Below are 25,434 nucleotides of genomic sequence, written 5' to 3'. Positions count from 1 at the left end.
CCTTCTGGTGCATTTCAACCCTTTCCAATCCCACCCGCCCACTGCCAAATGTCCAGACGCCTCCAAGGCTAAAGAAAATGGACACCAGGAGAAAAGGAGAGATCTATGGAGCCAGGAGAAAATGTGGCAAGCAGAGGGAGTGGAAAGAGAAGTTAGGAAAGAACAAAGGAATATCCCTTCCAAAATGACATCCCCAGCTTTTCTCTTTTCCCATGCCTGAAGCTGGCAGAAAGAGCAAACTGCAGCAGAGTTGGCAGAAATTTGAACTGACTACGGGTTGCCATGCGCATCAGCTGTACCCTCTCGAAAGTTTTGACTTCCTGCCAGTGGACAGGTGGGTGGTGACAACCCACACACAATATCCCCCTTCCTCCACCACAGGAGTGCAGGTGGAAGTCCTTGCAAGGGCTTCTGCTGATGGGACACATTAGGTAAGTCTTGCCCAGCGGCAAAGGTCTACAGCTGCACACAAGGCTGTTTAATAAACAAATCTATCATCCCAAAATATAGAACTAGTACCATCTAGGGTCTTACCTTAGCCACTCTTGAAAAGGACAACTATGGAAGAGCTGAGCAGGAAACAAACCTGGTTTCGAATCTTCACTCCAGAACCCAAATTTCTTACGAACAAACTGGAAATCTTTTCAGCCCTTCCAAAACACTGAAGTAACTTGGCAAGAATTTGTTTTGCTATAAATTGTTCAGGGAGGGGTGCTTATCCCATTTGAAAAACCCTGTTGCCTTTTCTAAAGGAGTGGTGGGAAACCAGTAGCCCTATAGCATTCATCCCTGAAGTGATTCATGACACTCCAGAAACAATTTCCAAAGTGCACATGTACTTTTATAAAAGACTTTTTTGAAAATGGAAGCAGTGGTAGAAGATATGGTTAATTTTACTCACATGCGCATCTGATGCATAAGCAGCAACTTGCAGACCAGAGGCTGTACATACAGGGACTTTTCTGTGGTGGCTCCATTTTTGTGGAATGCTCTCCCCACGAAGGCTCGCCTAGCACCTTTACATACCTTCAGGTACTAGGCAAAAACAGTCTGCTAACAAGCCTTTGGCTAAAGCCCTTTAAACTGTGGGGGGCTTTATTACTTTTGCTTGCTATGTTATGTACTTTTCCTTTTATATTGTAAACCACCCTGTGATCCTCGGATGAAGGGTGGTATAGAAATTTAATTAAAAAAATAGGTAAGTAATCAACATACATATCAAAAATTACCAAAGGCTCTCTGCATTGCTGATTTCAATGTCCGTAAAGCATAACAGTAAAAACTACATCCTGTATAAACTATTCTGAACAGGAACAGTTTCTAGTCTTAGAAACTTAGAATACGAAGGAGAAGTGGAAAATAAAAATTCAGGGAAGGAGGGGAAGGGAAGTCCATATATATGCTTTTGTTGTTGCTAGTTGTTGGTAGTTTATTTTTTAATTTTGCTTGTGCTTTTTTGCATGTTCCTTTTGAATCACTTGTAAGGATGCAAATAAAAACCCAGTCGGCTTATACAGCTCAATAAGAATTTTGCAAAAGTCAAGCTGTGGTCTGTTTTCTGCATCTGACCCAGTGCTGAGCTTTTCACAGCTTCAGAACTTGCTTAATCCTGTCATCTGCATAATCATGTCATAACAAAGTGAATACAACTAGATTACACATAAAAGTATTTTAATACACAAAATAGTAAATAAAAGTGGCAAGCTTATTTTAAATAACATCTTTAATTAAAGTTTTTGCAAAGGCAAAATATTAAACTTAAAATAGGTCTTAGTACATCAAAATACTAAGTTTTCTAACTGTATTCCAAGCATGGCCTTTGAAACACATCCTGTACATCCCAGGAAGAGCATCCTTGATCTTCAATTGTACAGATTGAATTTTACAAACATAATAAATATATTTACCCCCTTACACATAACAGTATATGTACAACAGCAGTTGACAATAGTAGCTCAGAACAGCAACTAAGGATATTTTCCACTTCCCTAAATTATTTGGTACTCTAGGCACACAGGAGCAAGTTAATGCATGTTACCACATGTGGCTAGCCTGCTTTTATCCTTCCACTAAAAAAAAAAAAATACCCTTTTGTTCTTTGTTAACATCCAAATCAAGAATTCAAACAATAAGCAAGTAGTTTTGTCACAGGGGAAAATGCCAAATTTCTGAACATTCCTGACCTACTTTAAAAATGGAGAAAACAAACAACCAATATTCTACTATCTTCCAAAAATGGAAACTTAAGTCTTAAATTACAACTGATATAGCTCATTTCAGCTCAAGGTCTGCTATCTTGAATACAATGAACCAAACTAATTATAATTTGTCAGGTTTGGGAATTGTTCCCCACCTCCATAAAACAAAACCAAAAGAGACTTTTTTTTTTAAAAGCAGAAGAGCAGGGATTTGTGAACAAGTGAAAAGTTATTTCTTTCCTCTCTCTTGCACTGGAACTACAGAGTTTTCACTCAGCAGTAATAACATGGGGACATTGTTGCTGTTTGATGTGAACAGACCAAAAATGAAAACCCAAAGGTGCGAACGCTATTTTAAATATGACATTTCTACAAATCTGGATATATCACACGTGTTGCATGTTCTTTGCTTTTTCTAGCAACTGTTCTTCAATTACAAGTTTCATCCCCTTGAAAAAGACAGCTAGCACAATATTTGTATTTGTGAAATCATGATCCATTTCCAGGGAGATGACCAATGACAAAAAGCAGGTTATGATATAGGTTGGAGAAAGGGAGATGGAAACGCTGGTTGCCACTAGGCAGCTGGAGCGGGGAGGGGGACACACCTTACACATTAAATTTAAATAGTCCAATATAAAGTTCTTTGTGACAGTATCTAAAACCTCCTTAAAAGTCCATCTTTAATGTAGACGTTTCAAATGATTGCACATACTAGAAAGCTGGTAAGATTAGACTTGGTGTTTGTTACAACTGAAACTCTGTAGGACATCTACAACCAAAGGAATCCAACGGTCCTACATATCACATCAATCAATGCAAAGCAGGAATACCTGAAGATTGCAAAGGCACAAGACTCTCACCTTTGTGTAATCACTCTGTAAATCTCCCATTGCCCTGATCAAAACATTTAGAAGTTGCTTTCTCTATATCCCTGCCAAGGTGCTCCTGTTCTCTGTGCAAATCTAAACATAAGCCCTTCTTGCAAACCGTTAATTGCTTCAGAAGCAAAGATACTGAATAGAAAAAAATTCCAAGTCTAAGGGGGGGGGGGGAATCACGTGACAAAAAGCTTAAAAGACTAACCATGGGGACACCTTGCCCTCCCAAAAGGAATGATGATTTTCAATGGAAACCTAACAAAAAGGTCTGCTCAATTACATTGTTAAAACCATGATTAAAATTCAAGTACAACAATAAGTGAAAGCAAACTAAATTCTTACAGCAAGCTGCTACAATAAAATGAAATTAAAAACACACTTTTTGATTTTAAAAAGGAACACTTGATGGAGCAAGTAAGAGCACAAGTTTGGTATGTGACTCGCTTTCAGAAGAACTTCACAGGTACTTGTTAACACCCTCACCAACCAAAGTATACCCACAATTATCTTGCAAGACACTATGCCTGCTTCCATATAGGCCTATCTGTAGGTCACTTTTAAAGCTGTGGTATCCTTTAAAATAAATAAAAGGCTAAAGACAAGCAGCTGTTCAGTGCCCATGATGTGCACAATGCAAAGTCATCTGTACAGTATCTGGGTTCCAGTAATGAATAGTAAATGGTAGCCTATTGCAGCCTATTTGTTTCACAGTGCAATATTTCTGATTGGTCTGAAGCCTGTATTAAATCATACTTAAAAACTAGGATATACTCTGAGTGGGCCATAAGATACAGAAGGATGCAAGGAAAATGGCAATTGATCTCAATATAGTCACAATCTTGGCATGTTAAGTAGTGGCATATATTATTTTAAACCTACATTGTTTTACACAGTGGGAATAAAGTACTTACACGCACCTTCAAGTTCAGAGCTAAAACTGCACCCAGTGATGCAGGTTTAATAGGCAATATATATTGTATCAGAAAGTGGGAGGAAATGTTTACATTTAAAAACTCTTGATGCTTTATGAATGTCACTATACAACAGTACTGACAAATTTGGCTAAACTTTAGCAACATCCTGGGTGCAGAAAGACCTAACTGCTTATTGCATGGATCTTCTGTAAGCAGGAACAACTGACGCATCTGAATCAAAATGCAAAGAAGACAGTTGTGAAGAGAAGAGGAAGGAACTAATACATAGTGCTGATTAAACACAGTGGCCATTTTAATAGAAAAACATTTTTTATAAGTTTCCTTTTTCATACAAACACAAGCACTGAAAGAAGGGCAAGGGGGTAATCTGCTCTTCACTGTTTTTCAGGTGACTAGTATCCTCCAGATCTTATCACAGGAAATCTGGAAGTGCATGTCTTCCATTATCTGGCCTGAACTTCAACCCCACCATATTGCAAAGAGGCCCTGCATGTCTGAAAGTCTAATTTCCAAAGACCACTGCCACAATCACAGAAAAAAACAGCCTCAACAGCAACTTTCTGCTATTTATTGAGGAACTGATTAATTGAGCAATTACTGCTTGCTCAATTATCAGAGCTAGGGTGATTTTGTTCACTATATTTTTCAGTATTACTGAAAGTGGAAGCTCTTTCAATGCTGTAGATAGACCCTTTCCCAAAGTACATACTCACTTGCAACCTGATTTCATAACCAGCAGTGCACACTCACTTGGCAATGGGAATGCACATTAAGTTTAGGTTAACCAGTGAAATCATATTTTTAAAGACTGATTTCTGACAAGCAATAATTCAGCACATAGCAGACTAGATTTGCTCAATCTTTAAAGACCTTTCGAAAGAGCAGGAAGACCGAGACATTAAAAGCTTCCATCGGTAGACCCTTTAAAATACAACATCGCATTAAATGAAAGATTCAGAATTATTAAATTTAAAATACAAATGAGGATTTTGGTACCAGGATCAAAATTTATATAAAAGGCCTAAAACTGTAGATAAAATTATTATGCATGACCCAGCACAAGGGCTTTAAAAATAGTTTTACTCATACAAGGTAATTATTAGAACTCAATGCTTCAGTCCTTACTGTTTGGTTAGAAACCTCCACGCAAGTTTAAGCAAGATTCTCACCAACCCCACTCCTAGAAAGAATGGGTCAGCACAATTTATACACAAGACACACTAAGCTTTTCCCATAGTATTGTTACCAAAAAAGAAGAGTTCCTTCAAATCAGTGTATGGGGAGATTAAGCCTCACATGCTAGTTACCTTTATCTATAGGAAGAAGTGGTTAATTAAGGTATTAATACAAAACCAGCTTTCAGGCATAGCTAGCTGCACCAATGCCTCAGCTTTCCCATTTGAAGTAGTGTCAACGTTGCCATGCTATTTCTTTGTTCTAGCAGTCTCGGTTCTACTGTTCTTTTCCGATGCGCAGATATAGATTTCTGTTGAAGTGTTATGTCCAAGAATCAAAATCTCCTGCTTTTGCTTTGAGAGTTTGTTATGTGTAAGGAACTTCACCATTCTGCATCTCCAATAGCTTTGGAAAATACATAATCTCTTCCATTAAGATTCATGATTCCATCTTTGAGGTGAAACTTCCACTTGTTCTTACTTCTATGAATCTGTTGAAGGAGGGAAGCCAAAGTTGAAGAGAAACATCCCAAGCTTAAAATACAACATTTGTTAACAAAAACCTCCCACCCAAATCTGCTCTGGAGGGATGGATAAACTGCCCAAAAGAGCATGGGAAGGGTAGCTGGAGGTAGAAGGGATCTCACAAAAAAATACCTCTTCCCCTTCCACAGGAGCTTCCAGACAGATATTATGTCCACTTTGAGGGAAGCTCAAACCAAGGTCCTTCTGGCTCTCAATCTCTGGCCTTTCATGTACGAGAAACCCCCTAAAATAAGGGGTTTATGCTGCTCACAGGTGTATGAACTGCTTTATACACATTCCCTCCACTAACCCTAGTAAAGAAGGGTTTCATCAGAGTGATGCTCTGAAACCACTCTAGGAAGTATGGCAAGAGGGAAGCAGCCATGCTTCCTGGAGTAACTTCAAATCATCATGACACCGTATTGTATAACATTGCCCTAAAGCCCTTCTAAGATACGTAGTCAGAGGGAATAGGCACAGAGGGGCTCACACACTGTTGTATGCAGCATAAGATCCCTTTTTTAAACCAAGGGAAGAGAACCTGGGTGCAACAAAAGCAGCTCTTTGTGCCTCACTGTTTGGGCTCTTGGGACTCTCATAGGCCATGCCCCCTCCCCAAACCACATCAGCCCTGCACCCTACTTGAGTCGATGGAATGCATCTCTGAACTGTGATCAACACCTCTTATTTGGATAGAGGATGCAGACCACGGTGTCCATATGTGTGTATGCAAGTGAGTGTATGTGTGAGAACACCAGCTTGGCTGGTATGTAGACCACTGCAAAGAGATAAGCATCATATCCATTGTGCCACACTCAAATTTTCCTTGTGTCCTATTTGCTGAAGCCACACAGCCTGTAGAAGGTTGCTAATAAGGCAATGTAGCCCTCAGGCTGAAAAAGATTCCCCATCTCCATATTATGAATACTTCTAATAAACTTTTACAAGCTCATGTAAAATTAACTGGAGACATGGTTTAAAGGTTTAAATAAATGATTCTAACTGCTTAAATTTACTAAGAATTGCAGCTCTAAATTGTCAGCAAACTGTACTAGGAAAGTGAGGTTTTTACCACTATTAATACAAACATAAAAAAAATACATATTCTCTCAAGTATATGGTTTTTGCAGGAGGCAATGCAGGTTTTAGGAATCATATTTGTCAGATTTACCTTGTCATACTGGCACACAACAACATTCTCAGTATCAAATAATTCCTGCCCTTCTTCATCACTCACATCATCTTCGCTATTCAGAGGCTCCTAGAAAATATTTGAGTATTCAGATGACCCAATTCATTAAACATTACACATTTATATAGAAGTCCTACACAATGAAGACACCCGTTTTAAAATATACATATGTGCATATTACATAGTCATTCATGTTCTTTAACTGACAAAAGCTCACCACTTTGAGCTCCCGCCCCCAACCTTTCAAACCCATTTATCTAATAAGAGCAGATTTTTTTCCTATCCTACAACCAACTCAGCTAGAATTAACACATTAATGTTATCTATATGTGCTGTGAAAGTCTAATCGAAGCAGACACCTCAAAATTTACCTCCTCAACTTGGCCATCTTCGCCTCCATCCTTTTCTTTGTCCTCCTCTTCATCATCATCATAATCTTCCTCCTCTTCCTCCTCCTCTTCAGATGATGTGTCACCTGCTCCATCTACCTGTAGCACCAAAGGTGCCTGTGGCTGTGCTGTTTGCTGCTGAGGTTGCTGCTGACCTGCTGCAGGAATCTGTGCTTGTGTTGCTGTGGGTGCAGCCACTGTTGTAGGTATTACCTGGGTTTTGTTTCCTGTAAATAATATCTGCTGGGGTTGGATAATCACTCCCGTTTGCTGTGAGATACCTCCAGGAATAGGAGCCAAAACCTAGGCAAAAATAATTAAAACAAAAGCTATTGTATCACAGCTATAATTCCTACTTAGTCTCAGTTTTTGTTTCTGTAATAAAACAAGCAAGACAATCTACTTCTGTTTCTTGCAAACCTTGCATATGAATATTTATGTTCAATAATTATTGAGAAAATAATTATTAAGAACTTGGCATTTATTAAAATATAGCCTAATTTGATTAACAGCTAGCATTAGACACTGCTTAGTCCTTTTTAGCTGCTGCCACCTCATGAAGCAAAAGAATGGAGACAAACTTGAGTCCTTCCATTCCACTATCTTCCTCCAGTGCAATAGAGGGAGGACTCAAGTTTGTCTCCATTGTTTGGCTTCATAAAGTGGCATCAGCTAAAAAAGGACTAGGCAGTATCTAATGCATCTTCATAAGTAGCAATGGATTCTCTAGTCAGGACACCTCATATTTGTTTAGACTGCTCAAATCCATGTTGGCCTCTTTCCTCAAACACAGACCAGATGGGTAAGGCAATAAGGGATTGTTCTGAAGCCGTTTCCAAAAAGAGCTGCCCCTAATCCTGCTTAATTTCATTATGCTGATGTGTTATAGAAGAAAGCAACATGCTAGCTTTATTATGAATACATAAAACTAGTTCAGTAACTAAACACCATTCATTTCTTCATCTACAAGGTGTCAGCAGTGTTTAATCTTTTAAGTGAGTCATTGTTTAACTTTACTGAAATCAATTATGCCACAGTCACAACAAAAACAATGTTTGCTCTGTCCCTAATTATAAATACTTCTTCTCATACCTATCTCCTTTCCCTTAACTCTCCCATTTTTGTGCTAACATGATACCTGCAAAGTGACCTGGAAGATACCCCTTAGTTAACCAAACAATCTTACTTGCTGAATAACAGGAGACTGTACCCCACCAGGTTGCATCTGTGGTATAACCTGTTGCTGTAGAACCACTTGCTGCTGTGGTTGAATGATGTATTGAGCTCCATTGGCAGTTCTAACCACCTGTAGAATTTGGCCTGTAACAAAATGAGTCCATTTGAATATCTCACTTAACTTGTGGAAGTTTCTCTTGACCCAAGAGCCAATCATGCAATGAACTCACACACACACACACACACACACACACACACACACACACACATGAACTGAAGCATTTTTACAAAAGAAACCAATAATGTTACACTGGGAAAATTCTTAACTCAATGACATGTCTATTGATACCCTACAAGTTTACTCTTTAGCCATGTTAGTTTTGAATCATGTGAGCTGCCTTGCTGAATCAGACCAAGAAGTTCATCTAACCTTACATTTTGTCTGCATTATTAATTAACTAGAGGACTCTTGGAGGCTCAAAAGCATAGAGTGGTGCATTTGTGGCTGTTCCTACACAATTGCCCCCGCACTGGCTTGGCACTGAGCACCGAGAGATCTCATTTACTGTTTGGGCAAGCAGAACATGCATCTCTCCTCCTCCTCCTGCAGTTGCCATGCTAACGTGAATATGCAGCTTAACAAGTTGCTAACCTGCCCTCCCACATGTCTGGTCTATGGTCTTCATGCCCCATGTTCTGATAATGAAGATTGCAGGATTGCCTCCCAAGAAACAGAACAAGTGGTGGTGACATTAGCATGGTGGGTAGTCAGGAGAAGACCATGAGGCAAGTGGTTCCCTTTCCTTCCCCTCCATGTGCTTTGATTTTATGCTTCTTGTTCTCCACTTCCAAAATATATAATTTGATACATTTTTATGTTTGAAATTCTAAAGTATAACGCTATAGAAATGCATACTGACACATACAGAAACAAACAAACAAACCTACCTGAATTTGTGAGTATCTGCTGAACAGGAGTAACCCCAGCTGGCAAAGCCAAGGTAGCTGCAGTGGCTGCAGCACTCTGAAATATAAGAAACTAGTTTAGCAGCAAAAATAAATTATATAATGAAAACACAGATTTAAGACAAAACAGCACATGGATTTCAATAGCCGATTACGTGTCTCTATATTAGAATAACAACAGCTTTCTTCTTCCATCCACATTTTTAACTGCTTTGAGCACTGCTTAATTTATTAAATTTCTATACAACCCTTCATCTAAGAATCACAAGGCAGTTTACAATACTCTTACACTTCTTGTAAGTGTATGGCTTTTAAGTCAGTTATAGTACTGTTTATTTTATAAATACAAATATTAAACAATTAATTCCCTTTTCTTCCAGTTCACTCAACAGGTCTACCCAGAGTGGATCCAGAGTTGCCATGGACTAGAGGAGGAAACTGGGGGTGCAATTTTAGCTGGTTATTTCTGCCGTCTCCTAAAAAGCTGCTCTGGAGAATTGAGGGACTCTGGGATAGTGTAGGAGGCAGCACAGGAAGCTGCTGGGGCACTAGGCAAAAAATGCTTCCCTCAACTTCCACCAGCAGGAACCTCCACTGACTCACATCCCTTCCACAGGGAGGAGGAGCCCTGCTGTTCATGAAAAAGGACACAATGGATTTAACCTGTAAAATTCTATAAAAATATTTACCTGTGAAATAATAATTGACAATCTATTCAGAATTCTGGAAAACCATCAGACTGCTGCATATAACAGGGACATGAGCTTGTGTTCTGACATAACTCTGAGCCACACCATGGGTTAGCTCCTGAAAGCAGGAGTGGTGGTGGAGTGAAGAGCCCATTATTTCTGCCCTGTGCACCTTCACATTGTGTATTCACCAGTTTATGTTTATCTATGGCTTAAAGTGATTATGTAAACCAGTTCCATATTTAGACCTTATATTAAGATCTTTTTCTTGATAAGTGGTACACAATTTATAACTTATATAATACATTTAGCTACTACCATAAGTGTTCTGCTATTTTAAAAAAGACTAAACATTCAAAACAGTCACTGAAAAAGAGGCATAAGCTTATACAATTCAATGTTATTTTGTACAGTGCGGGTTTAGTTTTTCTTTATGCAAACTATAATTTGGCTTGGTCACAAACAATCTTTCCTAATTGGTTCCTGGCATGCTTGCCTTAAAGGTAAACTGCTTAATCTTACCATGCCCGATGCATTCATGTGCTGTATCAGCTTGGAATCTGGCATAATAACTTGTTGTTGAGGTGCTACAACACATGAAAAAAGGTAATCAATGCTTGAATCACCACAGAATACTTTGCCATAACTTATTATTAACACTATAATCATAGAACAGTGTGTGAGGACTTATATATCATTCTAGTCCAACCCACTAATCAATGCATGAAATCCAGAACTGAGCATCCAACCAACATCTGCTCAAAGACTTCCAGATAATTCTCCTTTTACCATCAATAAGTTATCCTAACAATAAACCACGATCTTTCATATTGTGATTGAATCCCATTAGATCTAATCCTGTCTTCTGGAGAGGTTGAGAACAAGTCTTTGTCCTCTTCTATGAGACAGACCATCAGGTATTTGAAGAATGCAATCATGTCTCCATTCAGTCTTCTCTTTTCCAGGCTAAACATATCTAGTTCCGTCAATCTTTCCTCAAAGGTGTCATTTTCCATCATGACCATCTTAGTTGCCCTCCTCTAAGCCCATTCTTATTTGCCTATATCCTTTTTAAAGTATTGTGTCCTAAACTGGACACAATACCCCAGATGAGATTTCACTAGCACAGAATAAAGTGGAACTATTATTTCCTGTGACTTGGAAACTATATTTCTATAAGCTTTTCTGCAGCTGTATCCCTGTTTCATGTTCAGCTTGTGATTGACTACAATTTGGGGAAGCTTTCACATGTACTTACAGCAGAATAAAGTGGAACAAGTCTTGTGATTTGGGATCTCCAATTCTGTACCCATGCATTTTTACACACCACACACCCCGGAAATATAGAATTTTGCATTTTGTTAATTTAAGCCCGTTTCCTTTCCCTCAAGATAATTTTGAATCTTATTTTAGTATTCTGAGATGTTAGCTAGCCACAGCAGGTTTGGGTCATCTGCAAATTTCTTAAGAATTCCCTCTACCTCTTCTTGTAAATCACTGATGAAAATATTGAAGCACATTAGAGCCTGGACAGAGCCCTGTACCACACAAAACTTTCTTCCAGTTTTATAAGGAGATATTGATGAGCATTCTCAAAGTATGGTTTTCCAATCAGGTATTTCACCTGAAATCACACTAATCTAGTTTGCATTTAACCGATGTTAACCAAAATATTCGTCATCATATTTTTTTTTTCTAAAAGCCTGATAAATTACACTCACAGCAATCCCACAATCCACTAAACTAGTAACCCAGTTAAAGGAATATTAACCAACAATGTTTCTTCTTCAAATGAGGTTTTCCATATCACAATCTATTTATATTGTGGACACCAAACCAGATACATACCTCAGTAGAAACAATTCCTAACAAACTTAGAAGTCTTGAAAAGGTGTATGGCAATTATCACACTCACTGCAGAAGGTTCAGTTTTACCTCTGTGCTTGCTAAGAGAGGTGAGTTTTTAGTTTAAGTTCATATCCTTTACTATTATATGGAAGAGATCATATCCACTACAATATTCCAAACATTTTAAGCCAAGGACCTAAAATCCTAACAGAGAAAGGAAGAACAGTGATAAGCAGGGTGTGATGAGCCTGACCTATGCTGAACATGAGCACTACTGTTTGGCCAACTTGGTATGAGGGAAGCCATCTTAAAAGTCCAAGACTCCATTTTGTAAAATAGCTTAGCAGTTTGTGTTTTCTTTCTTAAATTATATCTGTTACACAGATTGAATGGTTTGCCACTCCTGCCTCATGATAAGGACACCCCAGGAAGCAAGTTTTATTTCTGGTTTTATACTCACAGCCTACTCTTTACCAAATGATCCAAGAGGGTTATAAAAATATTACAATTAAAAAGCAGGTGCAAATTACATTAGAATCATAATGTAAGGAGGTTGTGTATTCTGCTTATTCTGCCTGTTTGGTTTAAGAGTCTCAATTTAACTGAGTACTAAATTAGATGTGATACCTCCTGGATTGTTTTACTAATCTGAAAAACATCAGGGCATTTGAGGAGTGATGAATGTTTTCCTCCATCTAAAATGCACCCCCTCTACCTGAAGCTGCAATTACTTCTGTAAAAGGGAGGAAAAGATACAGAAACTTCTGTTTTTATCTAATGCAGATGGGGTTGAGATTTAGCCAATCTTCAAACCTGCCCAGTGTGCCAAAGCAGTAAATCAGAATGCTGATAACCGTATCTGGTTTGGTCACAATAAAATATTTGTTTGCATCTCCAGCTCTAATTGGTCCAGGGTGCTGGTGGTTTATTCTGTAACAGAAGCCTTACATTTGAAAAAGGCTGAAAAGTCACTTGAAACAAAGATTCTAACTGATGCTGGCATGGAGACACATAGGCTGATGAGAGCCTCTTCAGAGCATGGGAGGCCATTTGGGACTTTAGGAAGTACACATTTTATTTAACAAACCCTGCTTAATGAAGCCATAGAAGCCAAAAAATGATGAAAGAAACATTCTTAAGTAGTTTTTATATATTGGGTGGTATTTAACTATGCTCTATTCAAAGTAGATTCATTGAAATGAATGATCACAACCAAGTTAGGTCCATTAATATAAATGGGCCCCATTAACATCAATGGATCTACTCTGGGTAAAACTTGCTCTTTCCGTTTGTTCTCTGTAAGCAAATGTTTAACTGAACAAGTCTTTTGCTTAAGGGATTTAGCTAGCTCCCATATTTTGAGAGCATGCCTAGATTGCTTGATGGCCTTATGTCCAATTCAACCTGAAGGAAGCAGGTAGCTCATTCCCCGGCCTATACCACATGATTGCCTCAAGTCAACCAAGTGGCTTACTCTAAGGACCAGATTCAACGAAGCTGGCACACTAAAAAAACCTAAACCCAGTGCAATGGGGCTTTCCTCCCTTGCCTCCCCCAAATCTGCTCTGGCAAGCAGAAATTCTTGCACTGATAGGAATGATCAGAAGAGCATGAATTCCCCCCATAAGACTTCAGAGTTGCCCACCTCCACTAAAAATATTGTAATTGCTGGTGGCAGCAATTAAGAAATAGCTCTTGCTAGCAGATTAATTGCTGGATGGGCATGTACTGAGTATTTTATGGGATGTGGATGGTGCTGTGGTCTAAACCACCAAGCCTCCTGGGCTTGCCAATCGTAAGGCTGGCAGTTCAAATCTGTGCAACAGGGGGAGCTCCGGTTGTTTTGTACCAACTCCTGCCACCCTAGCAGTTTGAAAGCATACCAGTGCGAGCAGATAATTACTGCTGAGGCAGGAAGGTAATGGTGTTTCCGTACTGTCTGGCACTTGTCACAGTGGTCTGTACGCCAAAAGTGATTTAGTCAAGGTAGCCACATGATGCAGAAAAGCTGTGGACAAATGCCGGCTCCCTCAGCCCGAAAGCAGAGGTGAGAGCAGCACCCCATAATCAAACTCCACTGGACTTAACGGTCCAGGGGTCCTTTACCGAATATTTTATTTTGTGGAAGTAAAATAAAATGTAGGGAAGATGTACCTAGGGTTTGGAGACCTGGGGCATTTCTAGAGAGTGTAAAGCATAAGACATTCATTGTTACTTAGGTGTTGCACAGAATCTAAACATTAGTCCTTGAGATAGCACTTATGTACCACCTGCATACATTTTAGCAGCAGTATGGATATGTCATATTAGACAGCTGCCATTTGGAGATAATCATCCTAAAAATCAGTAAAATGAAACAATTGTTACTTTCATCCAGACTAAGGAAATACAGTATTGTTTTAATAATAATAAAAAAAATCTGAATTGCCTTATTGGTGTACACATTTGATTTTTGTAGAAATTCATACTATGAGATAGCGTATGCTAAGCCCAGTCATGTTCTAAATTATTGTGGCACTCGTGGACACCACAGGGCACCGAGACAATCACCTCCAGCACACACAGAGGTCCACCGCCTTCCCAGTTTTTTGTTTGGGGAGTAGTAGTGCCTGCATGTTTTGGGTTCATTTGGTAAATGTACGTGTTTTTTATTATTTGGGGAAGATTCGCAAATTTTTCTTTTGTGAAATGAGTTTTTGGTGCTCCCTTAAATGTACTCTCCTAAATGTTTTCTAAGACTTAAATAGTTTGGAGGTCTGTCCTAGAAACAACCACCTGCAAACACTAGAACAGCTCCTCATACTATGCACCTCACACTTGCAGTCTTCACTTACAGCAGTTCTATTTTTCTAGAAAAAGAGGTGCTGGAACTCACAACGAAGACCTCCCTCATTCTCTTAGAATGGCAATGGCACCCACCTGAGAGGTACTGGAACCGAGTTCTGGCTGAAAAAAACCCTGACATCCAGTAATATTTGAAATTATAGTAAGTAAGTAAATGGAAGGACATTTTATGAGCAACTGACACTTTAAGATTGGGAAATATCAGTCAATTAAGGACAAATGAATCTGCTTTATACCAAGTCAGACCACTGGCCCACTTAGTGTCTACACTGACTGGCAGTAGCTCTCCAGCATTTCAGACAGAGGATGTTCCCAGCCCTACCTGGGGATTGAACTTAGGACCTTCTGCATTCAAAGCAGGTGCTTTGCCACTGAGATATGGCTAGTTGTGATACACTGAAGACAACTTGTAAATTGAAAAGAAGGAATTGAGAAGTTGTACTCCTGTTAATTTATCTTTGTATGAAACATTGCTGTAACTTTACAAATCCTCAGATCCAGAAAGGAACTCGGTTCTTACCTTGCTGTGTTGCAGGAATAAGGACTTGCTGTGTCTGGGACTGCTGCTGAACTGTTGGCTGTGGCTGTGGGTGATGGTGATGATGAGCATGCTGTTGCTGTTGTTGCTGCTGCTGCTGTTGCTGCTGCTGCTGTTGTTGCTGCTGCTGCTGAACTTGCAGCAAAAGCTGCTGTTCCTCTGAATGAAATCCATCTACAGCCTTGGACTGCAACAGCTTGTTTTCCCACAGCTGTGTTTATTAAGCAAGATTCACTTAAGGACACTTTTCTTTTTACATATATCAACTATATACTCTACATTATTATTACTGATTCAATGAACTCTCTCTTATCTATTCATTTTGAAGGGAGGTGACCCAAAATCCTCTGGAAAATAAAAGGAACCTATATAGTGCTTATGAATTTGGCTCCATTCTGAAATACAAATAGAGTCTCCTTTCACTCCTATCCATATTGATAGAAACTGCATGTCTGGATGATGCTAAGGGACATCTGCAACATAGTAAAAAAGACATCTATTCTGATGTCATAAACAGCCATTAGAAAATATTCTGCACCAAGCCAATAAAGCTAAGATACAAAGCTTGCTCTTTACTGGAATGAAATATTTTGTTTCCTGGATGAATGGAATTCATGAGATATTCTAAAACTTTTTTAAAATTTCATTTCACACATTAGATTATTCATTTACTGAAAATTTCAACTACAGTGGCGCCCCACAAGACGAACGCCTCGCAAGACGAAAAACCCGCTAGACGAAAGGGTTTTCCGTTTTTGGAGGCGCTTCGCTAAACGAATTTCTCTATGGGGTTGCTTCGCAAGACGAAAAAATCTTGCGAGTTCCCGCGTTTTTTTCTGCTTTTTTCCGCCCTTTCCCTAAGCGCTAATCCGCTTATCAGCTGTTCCGCTGATAAGCCGCTTCTCAGCTGATCGCTAAAAGCCGCGAGACCGCTAATAGCGCTAATCCGCTAAGCTGTCAATGGGCTTGCTTCGCAAGACGAAAAAACCGCTAGACGAAGAAAATCACGGAACGGATTAATTTCGTCTTGCGAGGCACCACTGTACAAGAAAATTTCTCTCAGTACAATGGAGGGAAGACAATTTTGATAATGAAAAATGTTCACAGCATACTATTAATCTTTGCAAAGTCATTAAGCAGCAGTCATATTAAAACCATTATACTCTTAGATCTTCTTCAAAGAAAGGTGACATAATTATGAAAACCACTATAAAACACTTATATTTAACAGCAGCATTTAAAGCTTTGAAGAGTTGATGTAGAGCAATGGCTACAACTTCCCAGTTCAAATGTTAATCCAGCCTTGAATTTACTAGGTGGCCTTAGTTAAGTTCTCCACCTGCAATTCAGGGGAAGCAATGTCTTCCATTATGGGCCTGCTCTAAGGAAGAATCTCTGCAAATGTATGCAGAATACTTGGAGTGACATGCTATATAAATATTTACAGCATCCAGCCCTTCAAGCTGAGTTTTATGCATTGACTGCTACAAGGTTGCAAACAGCAAGTAATTTGTAGTGAACATAACTTACTGTTTTCAGTTCAACAAGAACCTGTTCATCAACACCCTCATCCAGAAAGACCTCTCGGACATCATTAATGACATCTTCAATCACAGACCTATATAGTTTAGGCTGCAAAAAGTCACAGATAAGACCAGCTTATTAAATGAGATCTATGCTAGCAATATTTCAAAACACTTCTAGATATATTTTTAAATTACTGAACTACTGTTTCACAGATAATCCTTATGGATACTTCTTTAATTGTCTCAAAAATTATATATATTTTTAAAAAGTTATTAAACCATCACATATGTATAACATTCCAGAGAATTTTAACACTTCTAGCAATAAGACAAGTAATGCAGGGTTGGGAAACCTTTGGCCCTCCAGATTGTGTTGGACTACAATTCCAGTAATCCCCAGCCAGCATGGCAAATGATTAGAGATGGTGTGAATTGTAGCCCAACCATTGTAGCCCTGATCTAGTATGTAGTAACCTTCATTCACAAAATGTGAATCAAACCAAAGTACTCTGCTCCAATTCAGTCCAGTTCAACTGATGTCAAGTGGGACTAAAGCTTCAATTCACACCATGTGTACTAAAAGTGGCAGCTTTTACAGCACAAATAATATGTAGGTCTAGTTAGATATAAACACCACTGTGCTCACTCAGATTTAACCCAAGGTACATAGAATCACAACAATGAAACAGTTTAGCAGCACTGAATTCAACGGGGCTATAATGCTGAACACTCAGCTGCTAAACTATGAACTGGAGAAGAACCATTTTTCTCACTGTACCCTGTGCATAGATAGTAATTCATCTATCCTTTGACACATGTAAACATATGCACACAGGTATTTTTAATACTGCTTTACTATGCAAGTACACAATTCTTGACACACTTCTATTAAGCCCCACTGAGCTCAGACTTGGTTCTTTATAAACATATACAAGATCGGGCAAGAGCTTGTAAATGCTTTAAAAAGCAGAAAAACAAACTGTTCTCTATTTCACCGAATATACATTTTAAAAAAACAAACAAACAGCTAGAAGGACAAAAATGCACCAGCCGCTTTGCCATCAAACAGCCACAGCAAATTGAATTTGAAAGCTGAGAGCGGCAGCTTCTGAACGAGAGAGCGCGAGCTCCTTTCAGCTTGCGCTGTGCAGGCACCTCCCAGCCTGCTTTCCGCAGCTCTCTCCCTATTTAAAGGCTGATGTGGTGTTTAAATGGAGAGGCGGTGACGTGGGGCTGGAAAGCACCTTCCCATCCTGGCAGAGTCTATATTAGAGAGCGGCAATGGCTCTATATAAACAGGGCAGCCACAGGGAGGAGGAACACAAGGAGCAGGGAGAGAGAAAAGCGAGGGGAAGCCATGATGGATCTGAGAGCACAAAATAAGAGCGGCCAAATCTGCAACGGAGCCGCCTGGACCCTGGTTTGTCAGCAGTGGTTTATTGGGATGGGGGGGGTGTTATTTTCCCCCCCTTAGTGAATTCAGTTTGTTCTTTTAAAAAAAAATGTGAAACGGGGAAATAACGTTAAAAGGGGCAGGGTTATTTTGTTGTTGTTTTTCCCTTCTTGTGACTGCTTATTGCAAACCGATGTGGAAAGCGAGACTCGGGGAAACTGTGTCGTCTAGTATTAAACCGAGACGGGGAAGCGTAGAAAAGGGAGGCGGGAAAGGAGGAAGAGAGGCTTAATCGTTGTATTTGTTACAGCAATGCTAAATAAAAACCTTTTCTGGGGAAACCTCGCACGGGCTTAAAAGAGTGCTTTCTTTTTGGCGCACGTCAAAGATATTTCCGAGAAAAGATGGGGGTTGGTGGGAAGAGGAGGAAAGGAGGAAGAGAGACTTCGGTTTTGTTTGTTTTTTCCTTCTTCTGCCGGGTTAGGAATTAAAAAGTGCTTTTCAACCTTTGGTCACCGACACACACATACATTTAAATTTTTCCAAAAAATGAACACCCACCCCAACCTCCTCAGAAAGGGGGGAAGAGAGAAAGGCACCCACCACCCGGGCGGGAGAGAAAGAGGCGCCAGGGGAACCCGCCGCTTCTGTCTGTCTGTCTCACTCTCCCACGCCCTCCGCGGAGGGGGGAGAGCCGCTGAGCGGGAGGCTGCCTCGAGACGCCCGCGGCGCCTCTTCCGCGGTGACCCCCGAAGCAGCGCGCGAGGGAGACGGCGGCTGCTCCGAGGGAGACAGAGCGAGCGCGCCTCCCTCCTCCTCTGTGGCTCCGGGCGGAGGCCGAACGAGGGTCCGCTCCTGGCTCTCTCTCTCGCCGCCCCCCGCCCATACTACTACGACGACCACCACCACCACCGCAACAACCGCCTCCCTCTTCTCCATACAAGCCCAGCGGCCCTCCCGCTTCCCCGCCTCGAGGCTCCCCCTTGCGTCCTTACCACGGGGTTTGTATTAGCCGAGCTCGCCATGTCCCGCGCCAACCCCCCGGGCAGGACACCGCACACCCCCAACGAGGCAGCGGCTGAGGCAAGAGCAGGCAGGCGGGCGGGCGGCGGCTGAGGCACCTTCAAGCACTTCTCTCCCTCCCCCCACCCCCCCCTCTCTTAAGGGAAGACCGCGAGCTGAGGTAAACTGCTGGCTCCTCTTCTCCTCCCCCCTTACTTCGCGCGCTCTCCGCCTTCCCCTCCCTCCCCCCGGTCTCGCCTCAGGGGCTTCCCCTCGCCCTCCGTTCTTTTTCTCTCCCCTTCTCTCCCTCGCCCGCCGCTGACGGGGAAAGCGCGTTCCGAAGCCGCCCTCCCCCCGCGGCCCGGCCTTACACGGCGGCCCTTGGGCTGCAGCCGCCAGCCGCCTGCTCTGCTCGCTTCGCCCCTTTATATAGCGAGTGCCGAGCAGCTGCGCGAGCGGCCAGAGAAAGGGGGAGGCCGGGGAAGGGAAGGGAGGGGGAGGACGGCCACGTCCCGCGAGAAGGAGCGAGACGTTGCCTATCGCCGTCCTCCTCCTCTTCACGACTTCCGCTTTTCTGACGCCATGACACCATGACTCTACCTGTTTCTATCTCTACCGAGGCGGAAGTCCGAAGTGGGAGCCGAACCGCCATGGCGGCTTCCTTGGCTATTTCGTTGCTCGCAACGCGCGGCTCTTTCTGCCCGAAATTTGAGCCTCCTTTATGCCCGACGTGTAAAGAATAGACTTAGCTATAGAGACGTCGAAGTCTGGAACGGCGCGCTCACGGGCGACGATGGCTTTCGATGTTTTACCTGAAGTTTAGCGACTCTAACTGTTTCTATCTCTATGGGTTGAGGAGACAAGTCGCCCATCTGGTGCGTTACCAGTTTCCATGTGTGAGGCGGGAAAACGTAATATAAAATATGCGACCTCTCTAGGCACACATCTCTATCGTCTCGTGTCCCTTTTGGGGCGGGAGGTGGGGGAGGCGTTGCCTGTCCTGTTCTATTAGGCACCGGAAGCGCCGGTGTAAGCTTCGCGGAGCCTGTCATCCTTGCCCCCGCCACTCAAGATGATGGAGGAGGAGGAGGTTTATATGGCGGGGAACTGGTAATGCTGACCCGTTTCTCATCAGCTGCTCTGTGTGAGTCTGAAGTTGGAGCCTCCACCCATTTGAGCATTATCTGGGGTTTAGATGTGCTCAGCAAGCCAGTATTTTAGTGGCCGGACTGGTAAAACGCGCAATGCAAGTTAGCAGGAACTTCCCCGGATTGGAAAGACAGTAAACGCCATTTGTCATTCAAAGCGGCGAGCGAATTCCTAATTTATTTGTCACATCTATAGCCCACGTTTCCTCCAAAGGGCACAAGGTTGCCCACACGGTTCTCTTCTCCTTCCAGTTTTTATCCTCACAACAGCACTCTTGAGGTAGGTCAGGCTGAGAGACTGTGACTGCCTAGGGAGCTTCATAGAATATTTGTTGAGCTGGAAAGGGATCCTGAGGATCATCTAGTCCAACCCCCTGCAATGCAGGATTATGCAGCTGTCCCATACAGGGATCAAACCTACAAACTTGGCATTAACAGCACCACACTCTAACCAACTGAGCTATCTAGTGGGCTTAGCAGGGATTTGGACCACCACTACTCACTATGCCACACTGGCTCTAGGCTGCGGTCCTAACCCCACTTACCTGGGAATAAGCCCCATTGAATTAAGTAGGGATGACTTCTGAGTAGACATGGTTAGGATTGCACTGCTAAACTTAAGAACTGGTTAGAAAATGTCATGTCTCTATAGCAGCAAAGAGACAGCCCAATCCTATACACATATATAAAAATATAAGCCCCGTTGAGTTCACTATTTACTCCCAGAAGACTGGGTATAGGATTGCAGCCTTGTTGCAAAGCCATTTCATTTTGTAGTCACTTAATGGGAATTTATTTTATTTATAAGATTTATAAACTACTTGATCAAAGGTGAATTCCACATAACTATTAAAATACAAATACTGTATACATAAAATAATTCTCATTAAAACACAGACAAAATAAGGACGACTTTTAAAACAAATGTAGGTAGCTAAATTATATTTCTTGGTAGGTTTGCCGAAATAAAAAGATATTCAGCAGGTAGCTAAAACACTATAGCAAGTGGGCCTGTGTCAATAGGCACTGAAGTCAGTGTGAGGAAGTAATACAGTGAAAAATAAATGCCTTGCTAAGGGATTAATTCATTGAACAACTAAAATGATTATCAATATTTCTCTGGTTTTATCCACACTGAAGCCAATCTGCTTTGTCAATTAGACTCATTAAATTCAATGTGATTTACTCCCAGGTAAGTGTGTATTGTGAAACTTCCAACCCGAAACTGGGGCATTTTAATGACGATACTGCCTGTAATTCACCCCCATCATGCTGTTTTAACACTTGTGTGGCATTTCTAGTTATTTGTAGTTAATAATTTCCTGAAGCCTGGCCAGTTTCAACACCATCTATCATGAATGCAGCCCAGATGGCTGATACTCTCATTATTATGAAGGCTATGAACATGAGGCTATAGCTGTGGGGGTGGGGACAAATGCGGGGGGTTTTTCCTGGCAAGCAGCCCATAGCAAAAGCCCAATAAGAAAAGCCTGATGGATCAAGTCAATGGCCCATCTAGTCCAGCATCCTGTTCTCACATATTCCTATGGGGAGTCTGAAAACAGGACCTGAGATCAACAGGACTCTCCCTACTTGTGATTCCCAGCAACTAGCATTCAGAGGTAGAACATAGCCAGGTGCCATGACTCATAGCCACTGACAGATTTATCCTGCATGAATTTGTCTAATCCTCTTTTTCAATCCTTCCAAAATGATGGCCATCACTGCCTCTTAGGGGAGCAAATTCTATAGTAACAACACACTGGGTGAAGAAGTACTTTCTTTTATCTGTCCCAAGTGTCCCAAACTTCTTTGGATGTCTACAAGTTCTAGTGTTGTAAGAGGGGACGAAAAACTTTTCTCTGTCTACTTCCTCCATGCATATTACACACCTCTATCATGTCACCTCTTACCTTTTCTCTAAACTGAAAAGCCCCAAATGCAACATTTTCTCATAGGGGAGTTGCACCATCCCCTTGATCATTTTGGTTGCCCTTTTTTAAATGTATTCCAGAGCCAGTGTGGTGTAGTGGTTAAGAGCGGTAGTCTCCTAATCTGGGGAACCGGGTTCGCGTCTCCGCTCCTCCACATGCAGCTGCTGGGTGACCTTGGGCCAGTCACACTTCTTTGAAGTCTCTCAGCCCCACTCACCTCACAGAGTGTTGTGGGGGAGGAAGGGAAAGGAGATTGTTAGCCGCTTTGAGACTCCTGAAGGGGAGTGAAAGGCGGGATATCAAATACAAACTCTTCTTAATAATAATAATAATAATAATAATTTATTATTTGTACCCCGCCCATCTGGCTGGGTTTCCCCAGCCACTCTGGGCGGCTTCCAACAGAGATAAAAAATACACTAAAATGTCACATATTAAAAACTTCCCTGAACAGGGCTGCCTTCAGATGTCTTCTGAATGTCAGGTAGTTGTCCATCGCCTTGACATCCGATGGGAGGGCATTCCACAGGGCGGGCGCCACCACCGAGAAGGCCCTCTGCCTGGTTCCCTGCAACTTGGCCTCTCGCAGTGAGGGAACCGCCAGAAGGCCCTCGGAGCTGGACCTCAGTGTCCGGGCAGAACGATGGGGGAGGAGACGCTCCTTCAGATATACTGGACCGAGGCCATTTAGGGCTTTAAAGGTCAGCACCAACACTTTGAATTGTGCTCGGAAACGTACTGGGAGCCAATGTAGGTCTTTCAAGACCGGTGTTATATGGTCTCGGCGGCCGCTCCCAGTCACCAGTCTAGCTGCCGCATTCTGGATTAGTTGTAGTTTCCGGGTCACCTTCAAAGGTAGCCCCACGTAGAGCGCATTGCAGTAGTCCAAGCGGGAGATAACCAGAGCATGTACCACTCTAGCGAGACAGTCCGCAGGCAGATAGGGTCTCAGCCTACGTACCAGATGGAGCTGGTAAACAGCTGCCCTGGATACAGATTTGACCTGTGCCTCCATGGACAGCTGTGAGTCCAAAATGACTCCCAGGCTGCGCACCTGGTCCTTCAGGGGCACAGTTACCCCATTCAGGACCAGGGAATCCTCCACACCTGCCCGCCTCCTGTCCCCCAAAAACAGTACTTCTGTCTTGTCAGGATTCAACCTCAATCTGTTAGCCGCCATTCATCCCCCAACCGCTTCCAGACACTCACACAGGACCTTTACCGCCTTCACTGGTTCTGATTTAAAAGAGAGGTAGAGCTGGGTATCATCTGCATACTGATGAACACCCAGCCCAAACCTCCTGATGATCCCTCCCAGCGGCTGCATGTAGATGTTGAAAAGCATGGGGGAGAGGACAGAACCCTGAGGCACCCCACAAGTGAGCGGCCAGGGGTCTGAACACTCATCCCCCACCACCACTTTCTGAACACGGCCCAGGAGGAAGGAGCGGAACCACTGTATGACAGTGCCCCCAGCTCCCAGCCCCTCAAGACGGTCCAGAAGGATGTTATGGTCGATGGTATCAAACGCCGCTGAGAGATCCAGCAGAACTAGGAAACAGCTCTCACCTTTGTCCCTAGCCCGCCGGAGATCATCAACCAGTGCGACCAAGGCAGTTTCAGTCCCATGATGAGGCCTGAATCCCGACTGGAAGGGATCCAAATGGTCCGCTTCTTCCAAATGGTCTTCTTCTTCTCTACAATAATTCTTTTTGAGGTTAGGTGACTCAAACTCTAAATGGTAATTATGAACAAGTTAAAAAATACAGGTCCCAATACAAACTCTTGGAGGACTCAGTTTTCTGTCCATTCCTAGACTGCTTCCAGTTTTTTTTTAACCAGTTGCCAGTCCATAAGAGGACCTCTCTTATTCCACGAGTGCTAAGCTTATACACTAAGCTTACCTCTGTGTTGAGGTACTTGTCAAAAGCTTGTGGAAAGTATAAGTACACAGTTTCAGCTGGATTGCCTCTATAATTCTATATCCTTGTTGACACGCTCAACTCTTAATAGGTTAGTGAGACATCACTTACCCATTCGGAAGTCATGCTGGTTCCACTTTATCAAGACTTGTTCGCCTGTATCCTTGGTGATTTTATTCTTGATAATGCTTTCCACCCATTTCCCCTCATTTCCAGGATGCCTTTTTAAAAATTGGTGTTTTGGCATCAAGGCTAATTTCAAGGTCAAGTTACATATTTTCTTAGCTAGTCAACAATTTCACGTTTCAGTTCTTTAAGAACTTTGCATGGATGCTGTCTGGACCTGGCAAGTTTATGAGAATAGCTGAATTTGTAACATGCGATATTTATACACAGCTGCAAATGGTTCTCGTAAATGCAAAGCAAGTTTGAAGTCACGGCTTTCTGAAAGGTTGCTGGCACAAACTGCCTTCAGTTGATTGTGCTGTGTGCCTATATATATTTCTAAAGTACTGTTTCTGGAGTTTCACAAATTATGTGCAGGTTTTGCAGATACTTCTGGTTTCACATTTGCTGAAGCATGCAGATACACACAGAAAGCTAACCACCGGCTGACAGTATGTGATATGCTTTAGTTGGGCTCACACACGCTTACAATCAATTTGCAAACTTTCCCTTTAGCCTCATGCATCACCTTAAAGGATTCCCAGAGAAATTCCCACCTTTTTGAATACAAGGGGCAGTAAATAGGCTGAATGAAGACACTAGATGCTGAGCCATTGGCTTTTCGGGTCTATTTGTCCTCAGAGTGAAAAAAGCTAAACCAGGACTGCACCACTCAGAACATTATCAGGGCCAGTTTTACATTTTAATTAACTTCAATTAACATTTTTTGAAGAGGAAGCCTAGAGGAAGACTCTAAAATAGGCCAGTGAATACTGAGCAAACTCGGTGTGGAATGGTGGCTGACTGTTAGGTGTAAAAATAATTATGTATAACCAGGAAAGGGGAAATGGAACTGAGTATCCTGGAACAGGAACATTTCACACTGCAATGTTCTGTTGCAGGTTCACTTGTTCCAAATTCCATTTTGCCACACATAGAATTGTAGAGTTGGAAGGGACCACGAGGGTCATCTAGTCCAACTTCCTGC

General features: G+C 42.0%; 1 protein-coding gene across 2 annotated transcripts; it reads right to left on the bottom strand.

Moving 5' to 3' along the window:
* Positions 1–1,654: 1,654 nt before the first annotated feature.
* GTF2A1 (general transcription factor IIA subunit 1) lies at positions 1,655–24,641 on the bottom strand. Of its 2 annotated transcripts, none has more exons than XM_083737237.1 (9): positions 24,393–24,641; positions 16,887–16,988; positions 15,339–15,567; positions 10,649–10,713; positions 9,420–9,495; positions 8,482–8,615; positions 7,278–7,598; positions 6,886–6,975; positions 1,655–5,680 (listed from the first exon to the last, which is right to left on the bottom strand). In XM_083737237.1, the coding sequence occupies exons 1-9, from the start codon at positions 24,405–24,407 to the stop codon at positions 5,573–5,575; spliced, it is 1,140 nt and encodes a 379-aa protein (XP_083593363.1). In that variant the 5' UTR covers positions 24,408–24,641; the 3' UTR covers positions 1,655–5,572. The 2 variants fall into 2 exon arrangements, with proteins under 2 accessions (XP_083593363.1, XP_083593362.1); XM_083737236.1 differs by lacking the exon at positions 24,393–24,641 and adding an exon at positions 19,271–19,775.
* Between the last annotated feature and the right edge of the window lie 793 nt (positions 24,642–25,434).

Source organism: Podarcis gaigeae, assembly GCF_964106915.1.
Source record: "Podarcis gaigeae genome assembly, chromosome: 1".
Lineage (NCBI taxonomy): Eukaryota > Metazoa > Chordata > Lepidosauria > Squamata > Lacertidae > Podarcis > Podarcis gaigeae.
Note: the sequence above shows the minus strand (reverse complement) of the source record. Positions and strands in the feature narration are given on the sequence as shown.